Source organism: Narcine bancroftii, chromosome 8, assembly GCF_036971445.1.
Source record: "Narcine bancroftii isolate sNarBan1 chromosome 8, sNarBan1.hap1, whole genome shotgun sequence".
NCBI lineage: Eukaryota > Metazoa > Chordata > Chondrichthyes > Torpediniformes > Narcinidae > Narcine > Narcine bancroftii.
In genome coordinates this window covers 24,714,956-24,734,898 of record NC_091476.1, presented here as the reverse complement: position 1 = coordinate 24,734,898, position 19,943 = coordinate 24,714,956, and the positions used below count along the sequence as shown (strand labels likewise).

The following is a 19,943-nucleotide window of genomic DNA, read 5'->3' as shown; positions in this document are numbered from 1 at the left end:
TACCCCATCCATGTGCCAATCCCTTTTAAATGGTTATTGGTCACCACATTGATATACTTATCTGCTCTGTGTTGAATGAATATGCAACAGGTGTCACTGACTTCATCAAGACCTGCATGGATGAGTGTATGCCCTTGCGCATATACCAGGTGTTCCCCAACCAGAAGCCCTGGATGAATAAGAAAATTCACAAACTGCTGAGGGTGATAACAAAGGAGTTTTAGGCCAGGAATCGGGATCTTTACAGGAAGTCCAGGTATGACCTGCAGAATGCCATCTGAAGCAAAATGGCAATTCCGGAGGAAGATAGAGACAGATACATGCCAGCTATGGCAGAGAGTGCAGGCCATTACAGCCTACAAAGCAAGGGCAAAATCTATAGATGACTGTGATGCTTCACTACCCGATGAGCTGAACATCTTCTATTCCCGCTTTGAGAAGAAGAACCCAACAGTACCTACTAGAATCTCTGAAAAGGCTGAAGATCCTGAGATATGTGTCTCTGAGGGTGACATCAGAACATCATTCAAGAGGATGAACCCTTGCAAGGCATCCTGGCAGGATACTGAGAAACTGCGCCAACCAACTAGCCAGAGTGTTCACAGACATTTTCAGCCTCCCATTGCTGTAGTCAGAGGTTCCCATCTGCTTCAAAAGGGTATCAATCATCCTGGTAGCCAAGAAGAGTGGTGTGAGCTGCCTTAACAACTACTTACTGTGATTAAATGCTTTGAGACGCTGGTCAGGGCCAGAATTAACATGTACCTAAGCAAAGATCTGGACCTGATCGTCAAAATTGCTCCAAAGTAGATGCAAAAACACTGGCTCTCCTCTCAGTTCTGGATCACCTTGAAAACAGCAATTCATACATATAACTGCTCTTCATCGATTACAGCTCGGCCTTCAATACATTATTCCCTCAGTGCTACAAACTCCAGGCCTCTGAACTCTAGAACCATTCCTGACTCCAGTGATTTTTGAAAGATTGCTACTAATACCATCAGATCCTCGCACAGAACACTGAGTGTAGTCCATCTCGTCCATGACACATCCAGCTTCGCACCCTTCAACTTCCCAAGCACCTTCTCCTAAGTAATATCAACTACATTCACTTCTGCCCCCGACCCTTAAAATTCTGACATGTTATTGGTTTCTTCAAAGACTGATGTAAAATACTGTTTCAGTTCATCCATGTTCTTTGTTTTCCACTACTTCTCCAATGTCATTTTCCAGCAATCTATTCTCCATTCTTGCCTCTCTTTTGCTCTTTATGTATTTGAAAAAACATTTTTTTTCTCTTTTACATTTTTTCTCTTTTACACAATGTGTACAGGCAGACATCCAAAGTTTGTCTTTAACCTGAGTTTGTATTTAAGTCGGAACCAGAATATACGGTCCTTATTTAGCATCAGTTAGTCAAATGTTTATTTTAGTGTGTGTGAATATATACGAACTGACAAGCTGACCGGAATGGTGTCAACTTCCAGTTTGAGTGTGGTTGTCATAATTCTAATAGTAATGACCAAACATTTTACATTTTATTAGTATTGTGTCACCAACACTGCCCCGCCCTCCCCTGACAGTTCGCCATCAGCTCCCACACAAATCATATAAAAAACCTTTATATGCATATGACAGTTCCCAATACACTAAAGCATCTGAAACATAATAATACAGGTAATAGTATTTTGCGGAGCATCATGATGGCACATGTCACTGCTTCTCCCCCCCGCCCCCTGTGATCAGTGTAGGGGCTGGTGGCAGACTGTTGGGGAGTGCGGGGCAGCAGGACAAATGTGGGGACTGTTGGTGACACAGTACTAATAAAATGTAACATTTTTGGTCATTACTATTAAAATTGGGACAACCACACTCAAACCAGAAGTTGACACCATTCTATTTCCGGTCAGCTTGTTGGGACGTGACTGCAGGCTTTTTTTGTAAATCAAACATTTTTAACCTGGGGACTGTCTATAACGTGTGCATTGCTCAAGAAGGACTTTGTGATATCCTGAGGAGATGAAGACATTATGCCAATATTAGCTCTTTTGCTGTAATCTGTAGTTACGGTAAAATTCTGAATAACAAATTTAAAGCACTGTGGGAGATGATCATGAATTATTATCTTGTAGCCAACTTTGCAACGCTTAACACATGTACATGCTGGCGTATAGGATTACTCTGTATAGGACGTCATTGGAATTTCCACCTAAAGTGTAGCTTTTGAGTTCTACATGCTGTATAACACGAATCCCCCCCCCCCCTCAAGTCTGATACTTACCAGTGACCAGTGAGTGATGCAGCCACAATATTTTAATACCAAATTACCCTGTAAAATGTTTTAATTTTATTAAAATATTTTAAAATAAACCACTCAGCTCATTTAACAGGCCGTTTAAAGCCTGTACAAACCCAACAGCAGTTGGACGAATGCATGGACTCCACAAGGACATGTGTAAGATTGGGCTTATTCATGGATGTCATTGGCTGATGCAGTGAACTTTAATGTTTTTCCCAATGCTATGAAATTAAAGAAGTACCAAGACCATGGTTTGCCCTGCTGAACAGCCAATGCCCCTTAATGTGTACACAATCTGAGAGGCTCCCAGAATGGAGATGAGCTGGAAATGGGGCACTTGGTTATTGTAAATGTCACGTCTGCAACTAAGCTTCCTCTTTTTTCGCTTTCACCATTGAGTGGAGGTGAGCCACATTATCAGAACAAGCAAGGTGGTAGAGAGCGCCTTGGGCCTGACCAGGACCCCTGAGCCAGAGCTGGCGGGATGTGGATAAGATATGAAGGGGGAGAGAGAGATGGCAGTGGTGTTGAGACTTTGCTGTCAAGGTTCAGATTTTGTACTCTGCATACAAGATGGCCCCTGAATTTTGAGGTGACATTTTTAAGTTGCGGACCATACAATACGTCGACATATTTGGTATCTATTCATTGTTGAACTTTCCCCGTAATTTTGCTTCTCTCTCTCTGAAATATGTTTAAAGATTTACCATGTGAAAATTGCAGTCATCAATTTGAATGAAAGATGTTTTGGATGGCTTTTTTTTCAAATAAACAAAATATAATAAAGTCATTGGATTTCAGAGTGTCTACATCCTCTAGAAAAAGAGCGAAGAAGTGAACCTGTGGATGTGGAGGATGAAGAAGAAACTAGTGTTTATCAAGTACTCTCACCAAAAGAGGCATTTGATGTTGAAAACATAATGGAACAGTTTGACCAGTCTATTTCTAATTCTGAAGCTTTTGCAGAGAAGATGAGCAAAGATCTCCATGTATTAGATGAGGTATTCTTTGAAAAGAAATCTATTTGAAATTCCTAATGTACTTGTTGAATGTTCCATCCAGGTTTAGTGTTTATTTAGCTTTCTGTAACTTGGTTCATCCTAGAGAGATGTGCACTATTTCATTTATTAGTCTTCTTTGTGCATCTTGGTGGCTGAATTACTACTTGGATGTTTGATTGAATAACTCTTACCTTCAGAATTGTGAAAGCTGATACGGTGTTATATTCTGTAAAATGCAGCAAAATCCAAATTCCATTATGGATCCCATGTGTATTTCCTGATGAGTAAAACGTGTTCACTCAGTTCTGTTATTCAGAAAGTTGTTATTTTCTATAATTGTACAGGTACACGATCCTTTATCCAGAACCCTTGGGGGACAGTGTGTTCTGAATTTTGGATTTTTCCGGATTTCGGAAAGCCCACCCGAATTGTGCTGCCTATCCACCCCCACCCCCTTCTAGTTGCCCAGCGGTCTCCCCCAACGGCTGTCTCCCTCGGACATCTCCCCCAACCGTGGTCCCTCGGCCGCCCAGACGCCTCCCCCGACCACCCCTCCCTCAGCCGTCTCCCCCAACCACAGTCTCCCGGACGACTCCCCCGACCGCCGGTCACTCGGCCGCCTCCCCCGACCGCCCGTCCCTCGCCCACCTCCCCCGACCGCCCGTCCCTCGACGCCCAGCCGCCTCCCCTAACCGTGGTACCTCGGCCACCTCCCCTAACTGCCGGTCCCCACCTGCTGGATTTTGGAGCTTTCCGGATTTTAGGTGTCCAGATAAAGGATCGTGTACCTGTACCATATTGGAAAACTAGTTACTGTTAGTAAAAATAAAATATGTAATGGCTTTGAAAAGTAGAATACTGATGACATACACTGTCTTATTCAATAATATATTTTCAGTGTGTAAGTATGATCCTGGGCTTCTGAACTATATATTGTATGTATGTACTGGGTGAAGAAACATTTTTCAGAAACAGTTGTCCCATCTTTCAGCCTTCATCTTTCCATGTTTTTATTTTATTTTTAGCTTTCAATTACTGGGCTTCTAAAAGTTTGACTCTTTCATCTTGGCTTCACTTCATTCTGACTGTTGGCTCTTTCTACACTGTTAATGTTACAATCATTATCAAATCAAGTCAGTTTATTATCATCTGATTGCACTAGTACAGTGGAACAGTGCTCTCTAGTCTTCAGTTTAAAACATGCAAACACACAACCAGACATCACACATACAAACAATACCTATGCATGACAAATATTCATATACATAAATAAATACTGTTTCATGGATAAGAGACTCTTAGATGGACAGTGTGAGCTGTTCCTTTGGCTGTTTAGCATTCTCGCTGCCCGTGGGTAGAAGCTGTTTCTCAGCCTTGGTGGTGCTGGCTCTGATCCTCCTGGATCTCTTTCCCAATGGGAGTAGCCGGAAGATGCTGTGTATGGGGTGGTAGGAGTCCTCAATAATTGTGCATACCCTCCAGACAATGATCCAAGTAGATCACGTCAATGGGTTGGAGGGGGAGGGGAAGAGGGAGATAGATCCCAATGATCCTTTCTGCCACTCTTATGGTCCTGTGAATTGACCTCTGATCCATTTCTCTGCAGCTGGCCAGGACACTCTTTTGATTTATCTCCTGTAGAAGATTGACATGATTAGCCTTGCTGCTTCAGTTTTCACAGGAAGTGCAGTCACTGTTGCACATTCAAGATAAATGAGGAGATGTGTGTCCAGGATCGATTACTAATTAGGTGGACTCCATTTCATAATAGTAGAGGTCATTGCCGCAGGATGATAGTTTTTGAGGCCTCTTTGGTACCAGGATGATGGTGGCTGCCTTGAACCCTGCAGGGTGATGGTCTGCCGCAATGAAGTACTGAAGATGTCCATAAAGACTTCCGTTAATTGGTCTGCGCTCTCCTTCAGTACTCCAGCAGGTACGTGGTCTGGACCTGCTGCTTTGTATGGGTTCACCTTGGATAGGGTTCTACTCAGTTTGGCCACGGCTATTCGGTCACAGTGCACGGACATTGCTGATGTTGTCTCATCTTTTTCCTGAAACTAGCCATTTATTTATTCTCTCCTGCAATCTGCCCTAACACAGATTTCCTTTTTATGCTTGTGTTTTTACTTTTTATTTACTTGTAAAATGTTATTTCTCTAATTGAAAAAATAATGCATGACTTGCCAATTGGGTTTTAATTTCAGATTTTTAACCCTCTGCACAATATTTCTTACGTGCAGCAAATCTTATCCATTAATCATCATTCACTTTATCACTAAATTGTGTAGTAAAAGGAATGGATAATTGCACGTTTTTAATCCGCAGAAGCTTGTAAGAGATGTTGCTTGGTTACAGTGTATACCATGGATTATTTAGGTTCTCGTTTATCCTTCAGGCAAACATCCGATCAATCATTGCATCTGAGAAGCAAGTCACTGAACTGATGGAGTTGATCGATGTGAGTCTTGTTGAAGTAACGAACATTGAGCAGACCCTTCAGACCTATGAGGAACTGCTGCAGAGCGTTAAAGAACAGATGGATCACATTCACCAGAGCAATTATCAATTACAAGTCATTGATTGCAACCAACAAAAACTTTTAGAAGAAGTTCTTTTTCTTGTGGTAAGCAAACTATATTAAGTTGTAGGTGGGTCAATAAAGACTACACAATATGGTCATTTACATATTTCTTTTGAAGTATTTCAAAGTCATTAACAAACCCAAAAGAATGAAATATGTCAGAATATCTACACTGCTCCATTCTGCATGAGTGATACCTCAAATACTTTCACAGAAAGGATAACTGATTCGAAAGAAAAGAAATCATACATTTGAAATCATTTTTCCACATAAATTGGAGGAAATAAATACGCGATGTCATAGTTTTAAACTGAAGGGGGAAACGTTTAGGGGGAAAATTAGTGGAAAGTTTTTCACTCAGAGAGTGGTGGGAGTGTGGAATGATCTGCCATCTGATGTGAATGCTGACTCGATCTTAAGTCTTAAGAATAAATTGGATAGATACATGGATGGGAGAGGTCTGGAGGGTTATGGAATGGGAGCAGATCAATGGGACTCGCAGAATAATGGTCGCACAGACTAGAAGGGCCCAATGGCCTGTTTTCTGTGCTGTACTGTTCTATAGAAAACATTTGAAACTAATTAGTCTCAATTTGCACAAACTCCATTTAGCCTGAGAGAGAGGAACCTATTTCTCCAATTTGCACGTAATTGTAGTACAGGTCGAGTACCCCGTATCCAAAATGCTTGGGACTAGACATTTTTCAGGCTTTTTTTGGATTTTTGATCAACGGAACTAAGCAGCACATTAGCATCTGCAGAATACCTATATCGGTAGTTAAACAGCGACAACAAACAACAGCAGCCTTTTTGAGCGCCGACATGACAGCACAAATGGAAAATTCACATGAAATAATGTTTAGTACTTACCAAATAAAACCCCTGATCTCTGCTTACAAAAGAAGTCCACATCCCTGACTACCTCCCCACTGCCGCAGTCGCCAGTCCCCAACACCTCCCCACCGCCAGCAGCGGTCCCTGACTATAGTCCCATCTCCTTCCTGGGAACCCGAGGTCCCGGCTCCTGCCCAGGAGCCCTTGGCAACTTTTTTGATGCGGACAGCACCGCACCTGATGTTGAGAATGGAGTCGCCGTCAGCACCTCCATCTGCAGCCTATGTTGAAGATGGACCCAACTCCATCTGGCATCTTTTTGACCAGAAGCAAAGATTTTGGTCTTTTTACTGTTGTAATCAAACTGGCACCAAAAAAGTGTCAGAGCCCCACATGGACAAGTCAGGTGTTGAATTTTTTTCACTTGTGATGTCATGTGGGCGCTTAAAAAAAAATCCAGTTTTTCGATCTTTTCAGTTTTTGGATCTTCAGATAAGAGGTACTCGACCTGTACTTCAAATTACAATGTCACTTGGAACTCATCTACAATTTAAGATTTGTCTTGATTTCATTTTTTGTATTTTTGATTGGTTCATTAGGAGCAAATCTCAGTATTACTGAGATATTTGATCTCCATTTTGTGATTAATATAAAGGTCCATAGGTCAGTATACAGTATTTTGTTGTAAAGTGAAATAATTAAGTAAGCACCTTGGCAACAACATTAAGTATTTAGCAGTGTCATGAGAATAGGTAGTGAACCTATATGTGGAAAACAATTGATGAAGTAAACCTTAACAAATTAAACAATATTTTTATTTCAAATGTAAATCACAACATTCTGAAAAAAAGCACAATATGCTGGAGAAGCTCAGCAGGTCAAAGTGTCCTTTATGCAACAAAGATAAAGCTTCAGAACCGACATTTTGGGCTTGAGCCCTATATCTAAGTATGAGAACATGCTGGCAAGCATCCAAACAAAAGAGTGGGGGGGGGGGGGGTGGCGGGGAGAGAGTGGCAGAGACAGGAGATGATGTGGAGAAAGAAGGGAGGGAACAGCAGCAATGAGGGGGAGGAGGGAGGACTGGAAAGACAGGAAAAGGGGGAAGGGAAAGAAAAGGCAATCAGGTTTAGTGGAAGTCAGTGTTTATGCTATCTGGCTGGAGGGTGTCCAGACAGAAAATAAGGTGTTGTTTATCCAATCTGTGGGCGGTCAGGGAGGGATAGTACACAAGGTCATGCGCAGCCATGTGAGTGCGGGAGTGTGACTCAGAACTGAAATGGATGGCCACTGGGAGGTCACTGTGGTTGCGAACGGAGCGGAAGTGCTGAGAGAAGCAATCTCCCAGTCTGTGACCAGTCTCTCCGATGTAGAGAATGCCACAAAAAGTGCACCAGATGCAGTAAATAAGTTCTTTGGATGTACAAGTGAAGTGTTGCTTCACTTGAAAGGTCTGATTTGGGCCCGGACTGTGGTGAGGGAGGGGGTGTGGCTGCAAGTGTGGCACCTCCTGCGGGCACAGGGGTGCGATGGGTAAGGAGGGATGAGTGCACGAGGGAATCACGGAGGGAGCAGATCCTGCAGAAGGCCAAGAGGGGAGGAGAAGGAAAAAGTGCTGGAAATTCTGTTGGATGCGGAGGCTGGTAGGGTGGTAGGTGAGGATGAGGGAGGTTCTAGGTTTGTTGCATCTGGGGGCAGAGAGGGCCAGGGCAGATGAGCGGGTGATGCAGGTGAGTGCTGAGTTGGTGGAGGGGAAGCCATGTTTGTGGAAGAAGGCAGACATTTCGGAAGATCTATACTGGAAGACCTCACCCTGGGAACAGATGTGGCGGAGATGGAGAAGGGGATGGAATCCTTGCAGGGTACATGGTATGAGGAGGAGTAGTCTAAGTAGTTGTGGGAATTGGAGGCTTTGTAGTTTATGTTGGTGGCCAGCTTGTCTCCCAAAATGGAGACTTTATTTCAAATTAAATTCTCCCAACACTATTGTCATACATATATTAGCAATTTTAAGAGTTATGGGGAGAGCATAAACTGAGGTAAACAAAATCTGTAGATGCTGGTGTCTAGAGCAATACACTAGACTTGCTTTTGCAGCGGATAGATTATTCTCCACAATTTCTGCTACCTACAACAGGATCCCACCACCAGACACATCTTCACCTCCCCTCTCTATAGAGATCACACCTTTCATGATTCACTCGTCCACTCATCCCTTCCCACTGATTGCCCCCTTGGTATTTGAACATCTGTCCATCGTGACTGCAAAAAGTGTTATACTTGCACATACACCTCCTCCCTCACCACCATTCTCGTGACTCTCTTAAGGACCCTCTAGATCTGGGAGACTAGACGCAGAAAGGGAGATTGTTTGATGAGCACCTTAACTTTGTTCGCTGCATCAGAAAGTACCTCCCAGTAGCAAACCATTTTAATTATGCACACCTTTGCCACAGGCATTTCTGTCTATGGGTTTGTGTACTGCCAAATTGAGTCCACTCACAAATTGGAGGAACAACGTCTTGTATTCCATCTTAGCAGTCTCTAATCAGACAATCTCAATTTTGACTTCAATTTCAATTAAGCCCCTCCACCAGCCTCTCTCATTCACTATCGCCTCTGTCTCTTTTCTTCAGTTCCCCAACACCTATCAGAGAACAGCCTTTCTTAACCCTCTGCCCTCTATCCAATCACATCTTCTTTCTCTTCTCCTCTCCCATCTGTATCCACCTATTACCTCTTGCTTGTTAGCCTGTGTTCCTCCCACTCCTCCCTCCTCCCATACATCCCCCTCCCCCACCTTTTTATTCAGCTGTCTACCTGTTATTCCACTTTCACGTCGAAGGATTGCCTTTTACTTCCTTTGGATGCTTTGTGATCTGCTGAGTTTCTCCAGCACTTTTATGAAGAAGATACATCTGCTTTCTGCTTGCAGGGTTGCTAGCACAGAAGATTTTTCCTTTTCTTTGATACATTTTGAGATACTACAAATCCTTCTCTCCCCTTTTGTTATAACACAATGAACATTTGTCCAAGCTTAAAATATTTTAGCTCAAAATTTAAATGGTAATATCCTGTTTGGTTTTTTTGTGTTTGTTGTTGTAATAGGACAAGTTGGACCTTGCTGAACCACATCAGGAGGTTTTGAGAAATGCTGATCTTTCCATACCTGAGAGCCTACAGCCCTGCATTGCTGCTGTTGAAGCTTTAAATAATTGTATGAACATTAGGTTATTGCCAGGTATATTCTATTTAACTTTTCTGCTTTCCTTTATGCAGCTTGTGTCCCTTAGATTTAATGAATGTCTAAGCCCCATAAATACAAACGATCTAGTTTGGTATATATTTCAAGAAAAGGTTAACTTTGAGAGGAGGGGATATAGAGATGTTCAACTGCTTGGGGTCACTGAAATATACATGAGTCAATAAAATGACTGACATTTTGAACTTGCATTAAAAGTGAATTTGAAATGCTTTGGAACTTTCTGTGGTCGTGAAAGATCCCCATTCTTACTTCTTAATATCTTTCTGGAACTAGTAAAAGTGTATATGGCACCTAAAGTAAGGATGTTTCTATTAACTTTTAAGTATATTTTAAAAGCAACCAAAAATACAAGGAGAATGCATTTGACCAGGTTGAGAAAGCAGCCTTAGAGTAATTAAAGGCTATCGATAGATATACAGTCTTTTGATGATTAATTGGAAGTTCCTGCAGTCTCCATCCCTCACTCTGTTTTAAAATTGAATGCAAGATACAAAAGTGCCTGATATGTCTGAAGTTAAATGATCATGATCAGGCAACAAGAGATATGCTAAATTTATTTGAGATGCCAGGGTACTAAGGTGAGGAAAAAGTGGCATCAAAACCAAAAAAAAGAGTGAATATAAAATGGAAACCCAGCTGGCCTTTAAAGTGATGTTAATCATAGTTATTTTTTTTATTTAAATGTATTAGCATGGTAATATAAACGGGCCTTCTGGCCCACAAGTCTGTGCTGCCCAAATACACCCATTTAACCAATTAACCTATTATCCCCGTACATCTGTTGCAATGTGGGAGGAACCGGAGTGCTCGGAGGAAGCTCACACGGACTTGGGGAGAATGTACAAACCCCTTACAACACTGGATTCCAATTTGGGTTTTGGCACTGTAAAGGTGTGCTAACCACGCCACTCACCATACCAGCCCAAATAGTCTGCTCCCTATCATCCATCACATGGATAATGAATATACTTGTTGATATACTGATGATTGAATGTATCAGAAGATTGGGGACTTTGTCATGACTTGAGATAAACTAACATTAAAAATGGGGAAAAAACTAGTGGAAAATTAATTCAAAATTACTGAGCCGTTTGGTGATTTTTCTTATTTGCCAGTCTAAGTTTGTTTTTCTGCTCCAGATTCTAGTATTGGCAGTCTCTTGTATCTCCATTGTTGTATAATTTTATTGGAATTATCAAGCAGTTGATTTTATAAGAACAAAATAAATGATGGAACTATTGTCCAGATAAGGCAGCAACTGTGGTATGAATTGATTTTACTGCAAACCCTCCCACATTCTCCAGGATGTTTGGAAATCCAAGTTGTGTTAATTATTTCCCTTCTTGTATCGATAGTATAATCATTGCCGACTACTGTCAACCAGAACATAGCATTGATGATTTAATTACTATTTTGTACATGTAAAATACGAGTTCTAAAATAATACAATTCAAAATGATGTGACAGTAATTATTTCCCTGAGTCTATGTTAGAAATAACATTAAAAAATATAATACTGGTTCTTAACACAGGTCTTTACATTGCATTAAGATTTTCAATGAGCACTTGTCAAAAGAAGTTAGGTGTGTGATGACATTCAAAATGAGAAAAGTACAATTTGGCATTCAACTTTTCGTTGGGACAAAAGCCTTGGAGCATAAAGCTGGTAAATTGGTGAAATAAGTGAAAAGATTTTGTGCCAGAATTGTGCTTTTACCAGTGGAGGATGTGTGAGAAAACTGCCAGTGAAGCACTTGTAATGGGTTAGCTCGATTCATTCACACCAAGTAATGAAGTCTTGAGCTCAGAAATTGCCCAATGCTTAGTTGTTGCTTGTAGATTTCTGAACTTTGCAACAATGATGTAACAGTGAGGCTAAATTTGATTAGAGCTTTGTGATCGCAAAACTGTACTGATGTTGTAGTTTCACCTAGGAATGAAATTTATGAGAGCATAAGATATAGAAGCAGAAATAGGCCATTCGACCCATTTATTCCTCTCTGATTCCATCATGAATTAATCCACTCTCTCGCTCAGCCCAACTCCCGTGCCTTCTCCCTGACTCCAGATACCTATCAGTCTCCAACAACGACCTCTACAGCTGTCCATGGTAGCAAATTATTCCAGAGGTTCACCACTCCCTGGCTATAGAAATTCCTCTACATCTCTGCTTTAAATGGGACTCCATCAATCCTGAAGTTGCACCTTCTTGCCCTAAACTTCCCTACCATGGGAAACAATTTTGCCACATCCACTCTATCTAGGCCTTTCAACATTCAAAATCCTTCTTTGAGGTCCCCCTTTATTCCATGAATCAATCTTATGAATCTTCTCTGAATCCTCTCCAATGACAGCACATTTCTTTCTTAAATAAGGAGGCCAAAACTACCTTGCGTTTCAAGTGAGGCCTCATCAGTGCCTCATAAAAGCCTCGACACCATAAACCTACTGTGAAATCCTATTCCTCTGGATATAAATGCCAACATTGCATTTGCCTTCTTCACCACCAACTCAACCTGGAAGTTAACCTTTAGGGTATCCTGCACGAGAACCCCCAAATCCCTTTGTGCCTTTGAATTTTCTTCCCAACCAAATAATATTCTGCCCTTTTACTCCTTCTACCAAAGTGCATGACCAGACATTTGCCAACATTATATTTCATTTGCCACTTCGCCCATTCTCCTAATCTATCTAAACATCTCTGCAGCCTCTACATTTCCTCCGCAATACCTGCCCCCTCCACCTATCTTCGTATCTTCTGCAAACTTAGCCACAAAGCCATTTATTCCACAATCCAAATCAATAACATACAATGTAAAAAGAACTGTCCCAACACCAACATCTGTGGAGCACCACTGGAAAGCGGGAGCCAAGTGAACAGGATTTTATTCCCACTTTCTATTTCCTGCCAATCAGCCAATGTTCTACCCATGCTAAATATTTTTCCTGTAATTCCATGGACTCTCTTCTTTTTAAGCAGCCTCATGTCCAACACCTTGTCAGAAGCCTTTTGAAAGTCCAAATAAACAACATCCTCTGCATGTCCTTTGTTTAGCCTGCTTGTGGTTTCCTTAAAAAATTGCAGTAGGTTTGTCAAAGAAGATTTTCCCTTAAGGAGACCATGCTGACTTTACCCTATCTTGTCATGAACCTCAGGGTACTATATAACTTCATCCTTGTCAATTGACTCCAACACCTTCCCAACCACTGATGTTTGACTAATAGGTCCATAATTTCATTTTTGCTCCCTCCCTCCCTTTTTAAATGGCAGGGTGGGCTTTGCAATTTTCCTGTCTTCAGAACCATGCCAAAATCTATTGATTCTTGGAAGATCATTTCTAATGCCTCCACATCTCTACAACTACTTTTTTCAGAATCCGAGGGTACATTCCATCTGATCTGGGAAACTTATCTACCCTTAGACCATTCAGCTTACCAAACACCTTCTCTTTGGTGATTGTGACTGCACTCATCTCTCTTCCCTTATACTTTTGAAAGTCAGATCTACTCCTAATCTCTTGCACAATATAAAACACTCATTCATTTCCTCCGCCATCTCCTTGTCTCCCATTACAATTTCTCCAGTGTTATTTTCTATCGGTCCTATATCTACAGCTGCCTCTTTTTTTTCACTCTTAATATATTTTAAAAGCTTTTAGTATCCCTTTTGATTATTTGCTGGCTTTCTTTCAAAGTTCATCTTTTCCTTCTTAATAACCTTAGTTGCCTTCTGTGTGCTTTTAAAAGTTTCCCAGTCCTCTACCGTTCCATTAATTTTTGCTTCCTTGTCTGCCCTTCCTTTTGCTTTTACTTTGGCTTTGACTTCTCTTGTCAGCCACAGTTGTGTCATTTTTCCATTCAAATATTTCTTCTCTTTTGGAACATTCCTTCCTTATTTCTTGCAGAAACTCCCACCGTTGTTGCACTGCCGTCCGCTAGTGTACCTTTCCAATCAACTTTGGCCAATTCCTCTCTTATACCTCTGTAATCCCCTTTATTCCACTGGTATATGGACAAACTGATTTTTGTTTCTCCTCAAACTGCAGGGCAAATGCCTCCTCAGGGTTTCCTTACCTTCAGCTCCCTTATCAACTGGTTCAATCCAGTATTTCCCTGGTTGGCTCAGCCACACTCTTCTAAGAAGCCATCCTGAAGGCATTCTATAAATTCCTTCTCTTGGGATCCAGCAACGACCTGGTTTTCCCAATCAGCCTGCATATTGAAATTCCCCATGACTATTGTAACATTGCCCTTTTCATATGCCTTCTCTATCTCCCTCTGTAGTTTGCACGTGATATCCTGGCTACTTTCTAGAGACTTGTATACGCTTACAGTTTCTTAATTTTACCCACAGGAATTCTATATCTTCTCTCTCCAAAGATTGAATTCCATGTCTCCACTTTCCAAAAATTCAATTCCACCTTTAACCAGCAGAATCAACCCAGCCCCTCTGCCTATCTTCTCATCCTTCAGATACACTGTGTATCCATGGATATTTAGTTCCCAGCTGTGGACTTCTTTCAGCCATGGCCACGTGAGGAATGTGATTTGGCCAGGTGAAACATAGTCCTATTATCTGTAAACTTAGCTGATAATATTAACTTGAATTACTCTTCACATTTTGATTATATTAGGCCATCGGAAACTGCAAAGTGTTGTAGAACAATTAATAAAGTTTGAGAATTTGCGACAACTATTTGAATCTCGATTCATACGTCACATTAACAATATGTTTGTGCTGCAGGTAAGAACAATAGTTCATAAAGAGAGCTATTTATTGCAATTAATAAGATCAGAAAAATCATAAAGCTTGCTTGGATATGTATAGGAAAGTTTTAAGTACTGTATGTAATGACCTTATTCCTGTTTATTACAGTTTTCTTAATATTTTGATAAACTGAAGCTAGATGCATTGAAAGTCATGCCTTATTAATTAAACTGAATAGAGAACGATGTGTATGTCAGCTGATTATAATTTGATTTTGACAATCCTTTAGATTTTTTTGCTGGGTAAATAGTAATTGAATGGACAATAATCTGCAATCTAAATGTTGACTTATTTTATTATCCACATGGCATTTTTAACTTTTTGAAATTGTTGAAATTAGGTGGTCACTATCAGTTTGTTCCTGGTTTATGGCATTGGCCCAGAATTTCAGCTGAGGTGCTCGCTACTTGCACGTTCAAATACATGTTCACTAAACCCACCGTTAACCTGGAGTAGGTCACCTAGTACAAGTTTCTTCAAGTCCATTGCTGCACTTTTTCATTTATTAGTTGTGAGCCTATCCTCAAAATTGGTTTTATAGTCAGTTAAGCTGTGTCCTTGGGCGTTCGGCTGTTAAAGGGATTGAATGGTAACATTAACAAACCTTCAATACCAATTGACGATGAAACATACAATTAAGTTTTTCAAAATTCTTAAAATCATTTAAAAATACAAAAACAGAATACTGGAATGGTCTAAATTAAATCCACTTAAATTATTGTAGCTAAATTAAAATTGTATGTTTTTTTTTCCCCCACAGCGGATCTTTGTTCCGATAAATGGAATGTAATGTGGTAAGAAATGGCAGGCAGGTTCTTTTTGCTTAAAGGATATTAAATCATGAGTCACAAAGTTTCAGCAAGTAACCGCGCTAAATGCCGCTAACCTTGCTTGGAAGTTATTGCTTTTTACTTAAATATATCGTGTATTATTCCACAGATAAAGTGAATCAAAGTTTTTTTTCAGTATTTAGACATTACTGGCAGGCAAAGCTTGTCTGTTCTTATTTGCCCTTGAAAAGATGGTGGTGCACCACTGAACTTTTTTATATTGGTAAAAGTACCAATGTTCTGTTGGGACTGAGTTCCAAAATTTAAACTCAATTATGATGAAAGATGATACCTTTTCAAGTCAAAGTAATTGGTGACATGGATACGAGTTTTCCCATGCTGCCTTTTTCTCACTGATAGAGGCCAATTTGGGAGGTGCTGTTGAAGAAGCCTGGATGAGTAATTTAGTGTTGTTTGTAAATGATCTGCACCGCAGTTATAGTGCACCACTAGTAGAAGGCGTCAATATTTAGTGTGAATAATCCAGCAAGCCCACTTTGCCTTGCATGGTGTCAAATATCAAGAGTTGCTTGTCAAGTCCAGTCAAATGGAGAGTATACCATCATATTCTTGATAAGTGCCTTGCAGGTAAGAAAAGACTGTAGACTTTAGAAGGGTCCAAATGCCACACTGTCCATGTACTGGTCCAGATGAGTTTCTTTTCAATAGTGACTCTTTAGATGTTGATGTAGAAGGGCTTAACATTTGTGATCCATGAATATTGATTGTAGACAGTTAGACTCTTAGCAATGGTCATTACCCTGCATTCTGGTACAGGTATACCCCACTATCTGAAAGCAGAGCATTCCTGTGAAATCTTTTGTAAGCTGAAATGGCGTAAAGCAAAGTATTTACCATTAATTTATATGGCGAAAAGTGTTTGTGTTCCCAGAATCAGAAAATAACCCACCAAATCATACCAAATAACACATAAAACCTAAAATAACACATATAGTAAAAGTAGGAATGATGATAAATGCACACCCTATATAAAGTAGAAGTACTGTACGTACAGTGTAGTTTCACTTACCAGAATCGTGAAGACAGCAAGTTCTGACAGCCCCACCCTCTGCCCTGTGACAGCCCCACCGGCTGCTTTTTCGTAAAAGTGAACACAGGTTTCTTCATAAAAGTGAATTTGCATAAAATGAGAATTCATAAAGCGGGGTATACCTGTATTGTGATTTGGCATGTTCTTTTTATATCATATTTATTGTAACAATATGCATTAGTTATGTTAACAATGTTTCTTTCATGCATAAAAGTGTAAGAATGTCTTTTTAAATCAAATAATCTACCATTTTTCTCCTCCTGGAGAACTTTTATTCATCTATATGAGCTTTAATTTTTAAGTGTGATCTTATTGAGTATTGCTAAACACCATATTAATTCCCCAGCCAGTTAAAATCAGCAAGTATCAATGTTAAATCTGGATCTGTGGCGGCTCACCACAAGGCAGACGAACCGGCCCTGCTTGTAAGCCATGTGGCGAGGCAGCCGGCCGAAATGCCGCCGTCGGGGGTTTCCCTTCCTTCCAGCTCGGGGCTCAGAAACGCGCTTGGGGACCACGAGACGCCCGGATGACGTCAGTGCCCTCCAGCGCAGTTCTCAGCCAGGTCCGGGCTGGGAGTATAAGTGCAGCCCAGCAGCCTGCAATAAACTAGTCTGCTCACTGAGCTCAACCCGTCTGGTTGCGTGTGTTATTGCAGGAGCAGTGTAGCCGCCGCGACAGATCCTTCTTAATCTGTGAATCAATTAGCAGCCCTTATCAACCTACTTAGTGGCTAAACCTTGTGAATTTACCACAAATGTCTAATCTGCAGAAAGTTAACAGCATTGATTATTGACTGTTGCTCTTGATCAGACCCCGTGATTTTTTTTTCCCTGGAGGTCGTATGCTGAAGTTAGATTTTGTGGTCAAAATCAACCAAATTGTTCCACAAATGGATTTGAGGCTGAAACCATTAACTTTCATGCATATTAACAATCCAAATTAACTAAATGAAATGTCTCTTTTCTTGTGTGCTGCTCAGAAGTTTTTGCTTAAGTATTTGTTCATTTTAGCAAGGGGAATAGAGTGATTTTGTTTCTTTGGGTAAATATTCTGAAGACTTTTTATTTGCTTTTAGGGAAATGACTCAAGTGTTAGCTTAATGCAGCAGACTGGAGAACTGATCTTCCCCAAACACAAATTTTATCATGATGAATTGTTGCCATATAATCCTTTAATGGCTTGGCTAAAAAGCAGCAACCCTGTTATTTTCAATGATTTGTCAAAGGTATGTTTACTTGCTTGTCGAATATGTGGTCGGTCTATATGTTGTGAAAGCCAACAAATTGTGTATTCGTCATAATTACTTTCCTTATTTATATGACATTGACCTTTGTTATCCAGAATTCAAGTATCCAACAATCCAACCAACTGGCAAAAAAATCTAGGAAATAAATAAATAGAGTAAAAATTTAAATAAAAGTTTAAAATTGTAAAATGATCTCCGATGCGAGACACAACCGCTTGGTGAAGATGGGAGCCGGCATGCTCTCTGGTCATGCCCTGCCCGCAGCAGTTGTTTGAATAAAGTTTCAAAAAAGTTGTGTTTGAATAGAATGACGGTGCCCAGGATGAAGAACCATCCAATGCTGCTCCCTGCCAGGGCAACCCTCCCAACGTTTTTCCCTCTCCCTGCCTAGTAAGAGACTTTATTAGTATTAATTATATATTAGTAAGGCTTTATCTGTTAACTTCGGTGGGGGAGGGTGGTAATTATGACAATGTTAGTGCAACGGTGTAACCCCACCAGCAACCAGGGTTTGAATTTAAATGTTGTAAGTTGTGGAAATTGTCTGCTTAAAGTGAACATTACATAATTTTTTTTCAAATTACTTTACATTTTGCACTATCTTTTGTCTTTCAAATTGTTTATTCTTAATGTAGGTGTATTAGTTAGTCATTGAAAGAGTGTGTCTCAGACAACTGGAAAATTCACAGAACTGGCATCCACGATCCTGTAGGTGCCAGATACCAGGGATTTTATTGTAGTAATGAACACATTAATGTCTCTTTTAAAACTGAAAGAAGGTAAGTACATGATGCTAGAGTCTGTGATTGAAAATAAGTGACATCAAGGTAATTCAATTAGTACTATTTGAAATCAGACACAAACTACAAACTTCCAAGACCTGAACTTATGAAAAATAGGAATCTTCTGAGAAACCAATCTTCGAAATGAGTGGAATGAAGCTGCTCGACTTACCAATTATGTGAACATTTAAAACCATTATAGTTTACCCATTCCAGTTACTGAAGTGTTAATTGCATGATAATGTAATTATTCTCAAACTTTATCTGATGATAAAGATTCTTTTTATTTCTTTGGCTTGGCCTCGCGGACGAAGATTTATGGAGGGGGTAAAAAGTCCACGTCAGCTGCAGGCTCGTTTGTGGCTGACAAGTCCGATGCGGGACAGGCAGACGCGGTTGCAGCGGCTGCAGGGGAAAATTGGTGGGTTGGTGTTGGGTGTTGGGATTTTCCTCCTTTGCCTTTTGTCAGTGAGGTGGGCTCTGCGGTCTTCTTCAAAGGAGGTTGCTGCCCGCCAAACTGTGAGGCGCCAAGATGCACGGTTTGAGGCGAGATCAGCCCACTGGCGGTGGTCAATGTGGCAGGCACCAAGAGATTTCTTTAGGCAGTCCTTGTACCTTTTCTTTGGTGCACCTCTGTCACGGTGGCCAGTGGAGAGCTCGCCATATAACACGATCTTGGGAAGGCGATGGTCCTCCATTCTGGAGACGTGACCCATCCAGCGCAGCTGGATCTTCAGCAGCGTGGACTCGATGCTGTCGACCTCTGCCATCTCGAGTACTTCGACGTTAGGGATGAAAGCATTCGTATAATCTCATTCCTTCATAACTTAGCATAAGATCAAACAATAATTAAAGTTCATTTATATTTTTCTTACTGTCTTTATTTTTCCTTGCCTTTGTCTTTAATCAATTTTTTTCCTCTTTCATTTTCTGTATTTTCCAAAAAATAGTTCTTTATTTGGACTCTTCTTCTTCTTAGTGATTTTTAAAAAAATCTGGTTGGCAAAAGAAATACTTAATTTTTTGTTCACATAAGTTCCAGATGCATTTTATCAATATTGACATGACAATGGACAGAATATCTGTGTGCAAGTCTTATAAATCATTGCTCACATTCAAGCTCAATAAACATTTATTTACAAAACTAGCCAACGTTAATGTATAGTACTTTATTTTGATGTATTTTCATGCTTTCTTAAACATTATTATACATGAATGTTACTTAAAAAATATATATAAATGTGCATGCATCGGATGAAGGAACCAGTTCTTCCCCACAC

General features: G+C 40.5%; 1 protein-coding gene across 2 annotated transcripts in view; it reads left to right on the top strand.

Moving 5' to 3' along the window:
- The window catches only part of LOC138740503 (exocyst complex component 1-like), a 51,527-nt gene that overhangs the window by 10,779 nt on the left and 20,805 nt on the right, over positions 1-19,943 (top strand). For both annotated transcript variants that reach the window (XM_069893243.1, XM_069893244.1), the window contains 5 exons: positions 3,101-3,300; positions 5,699-5,926; positions 9,827-9,959; positions 14,618-14,727; positions 17,711-17,860. In XM_069893243.1, coding sequence (XP_069749344.1) covers positions 3,101-3,300; positions 5,699-5,926; positions 9,827-9,959; positions 14,618-14,727; positions 17,711-17,860 — 821 coding nt within the window. The remainder of the gene's footprint in view (positions 1-3,100; positions 3,301-5,698; positions 5,927-9,826; positions 9,960-14,617; positions 14,728-17,710; positions 17,861-19,943) is intronic.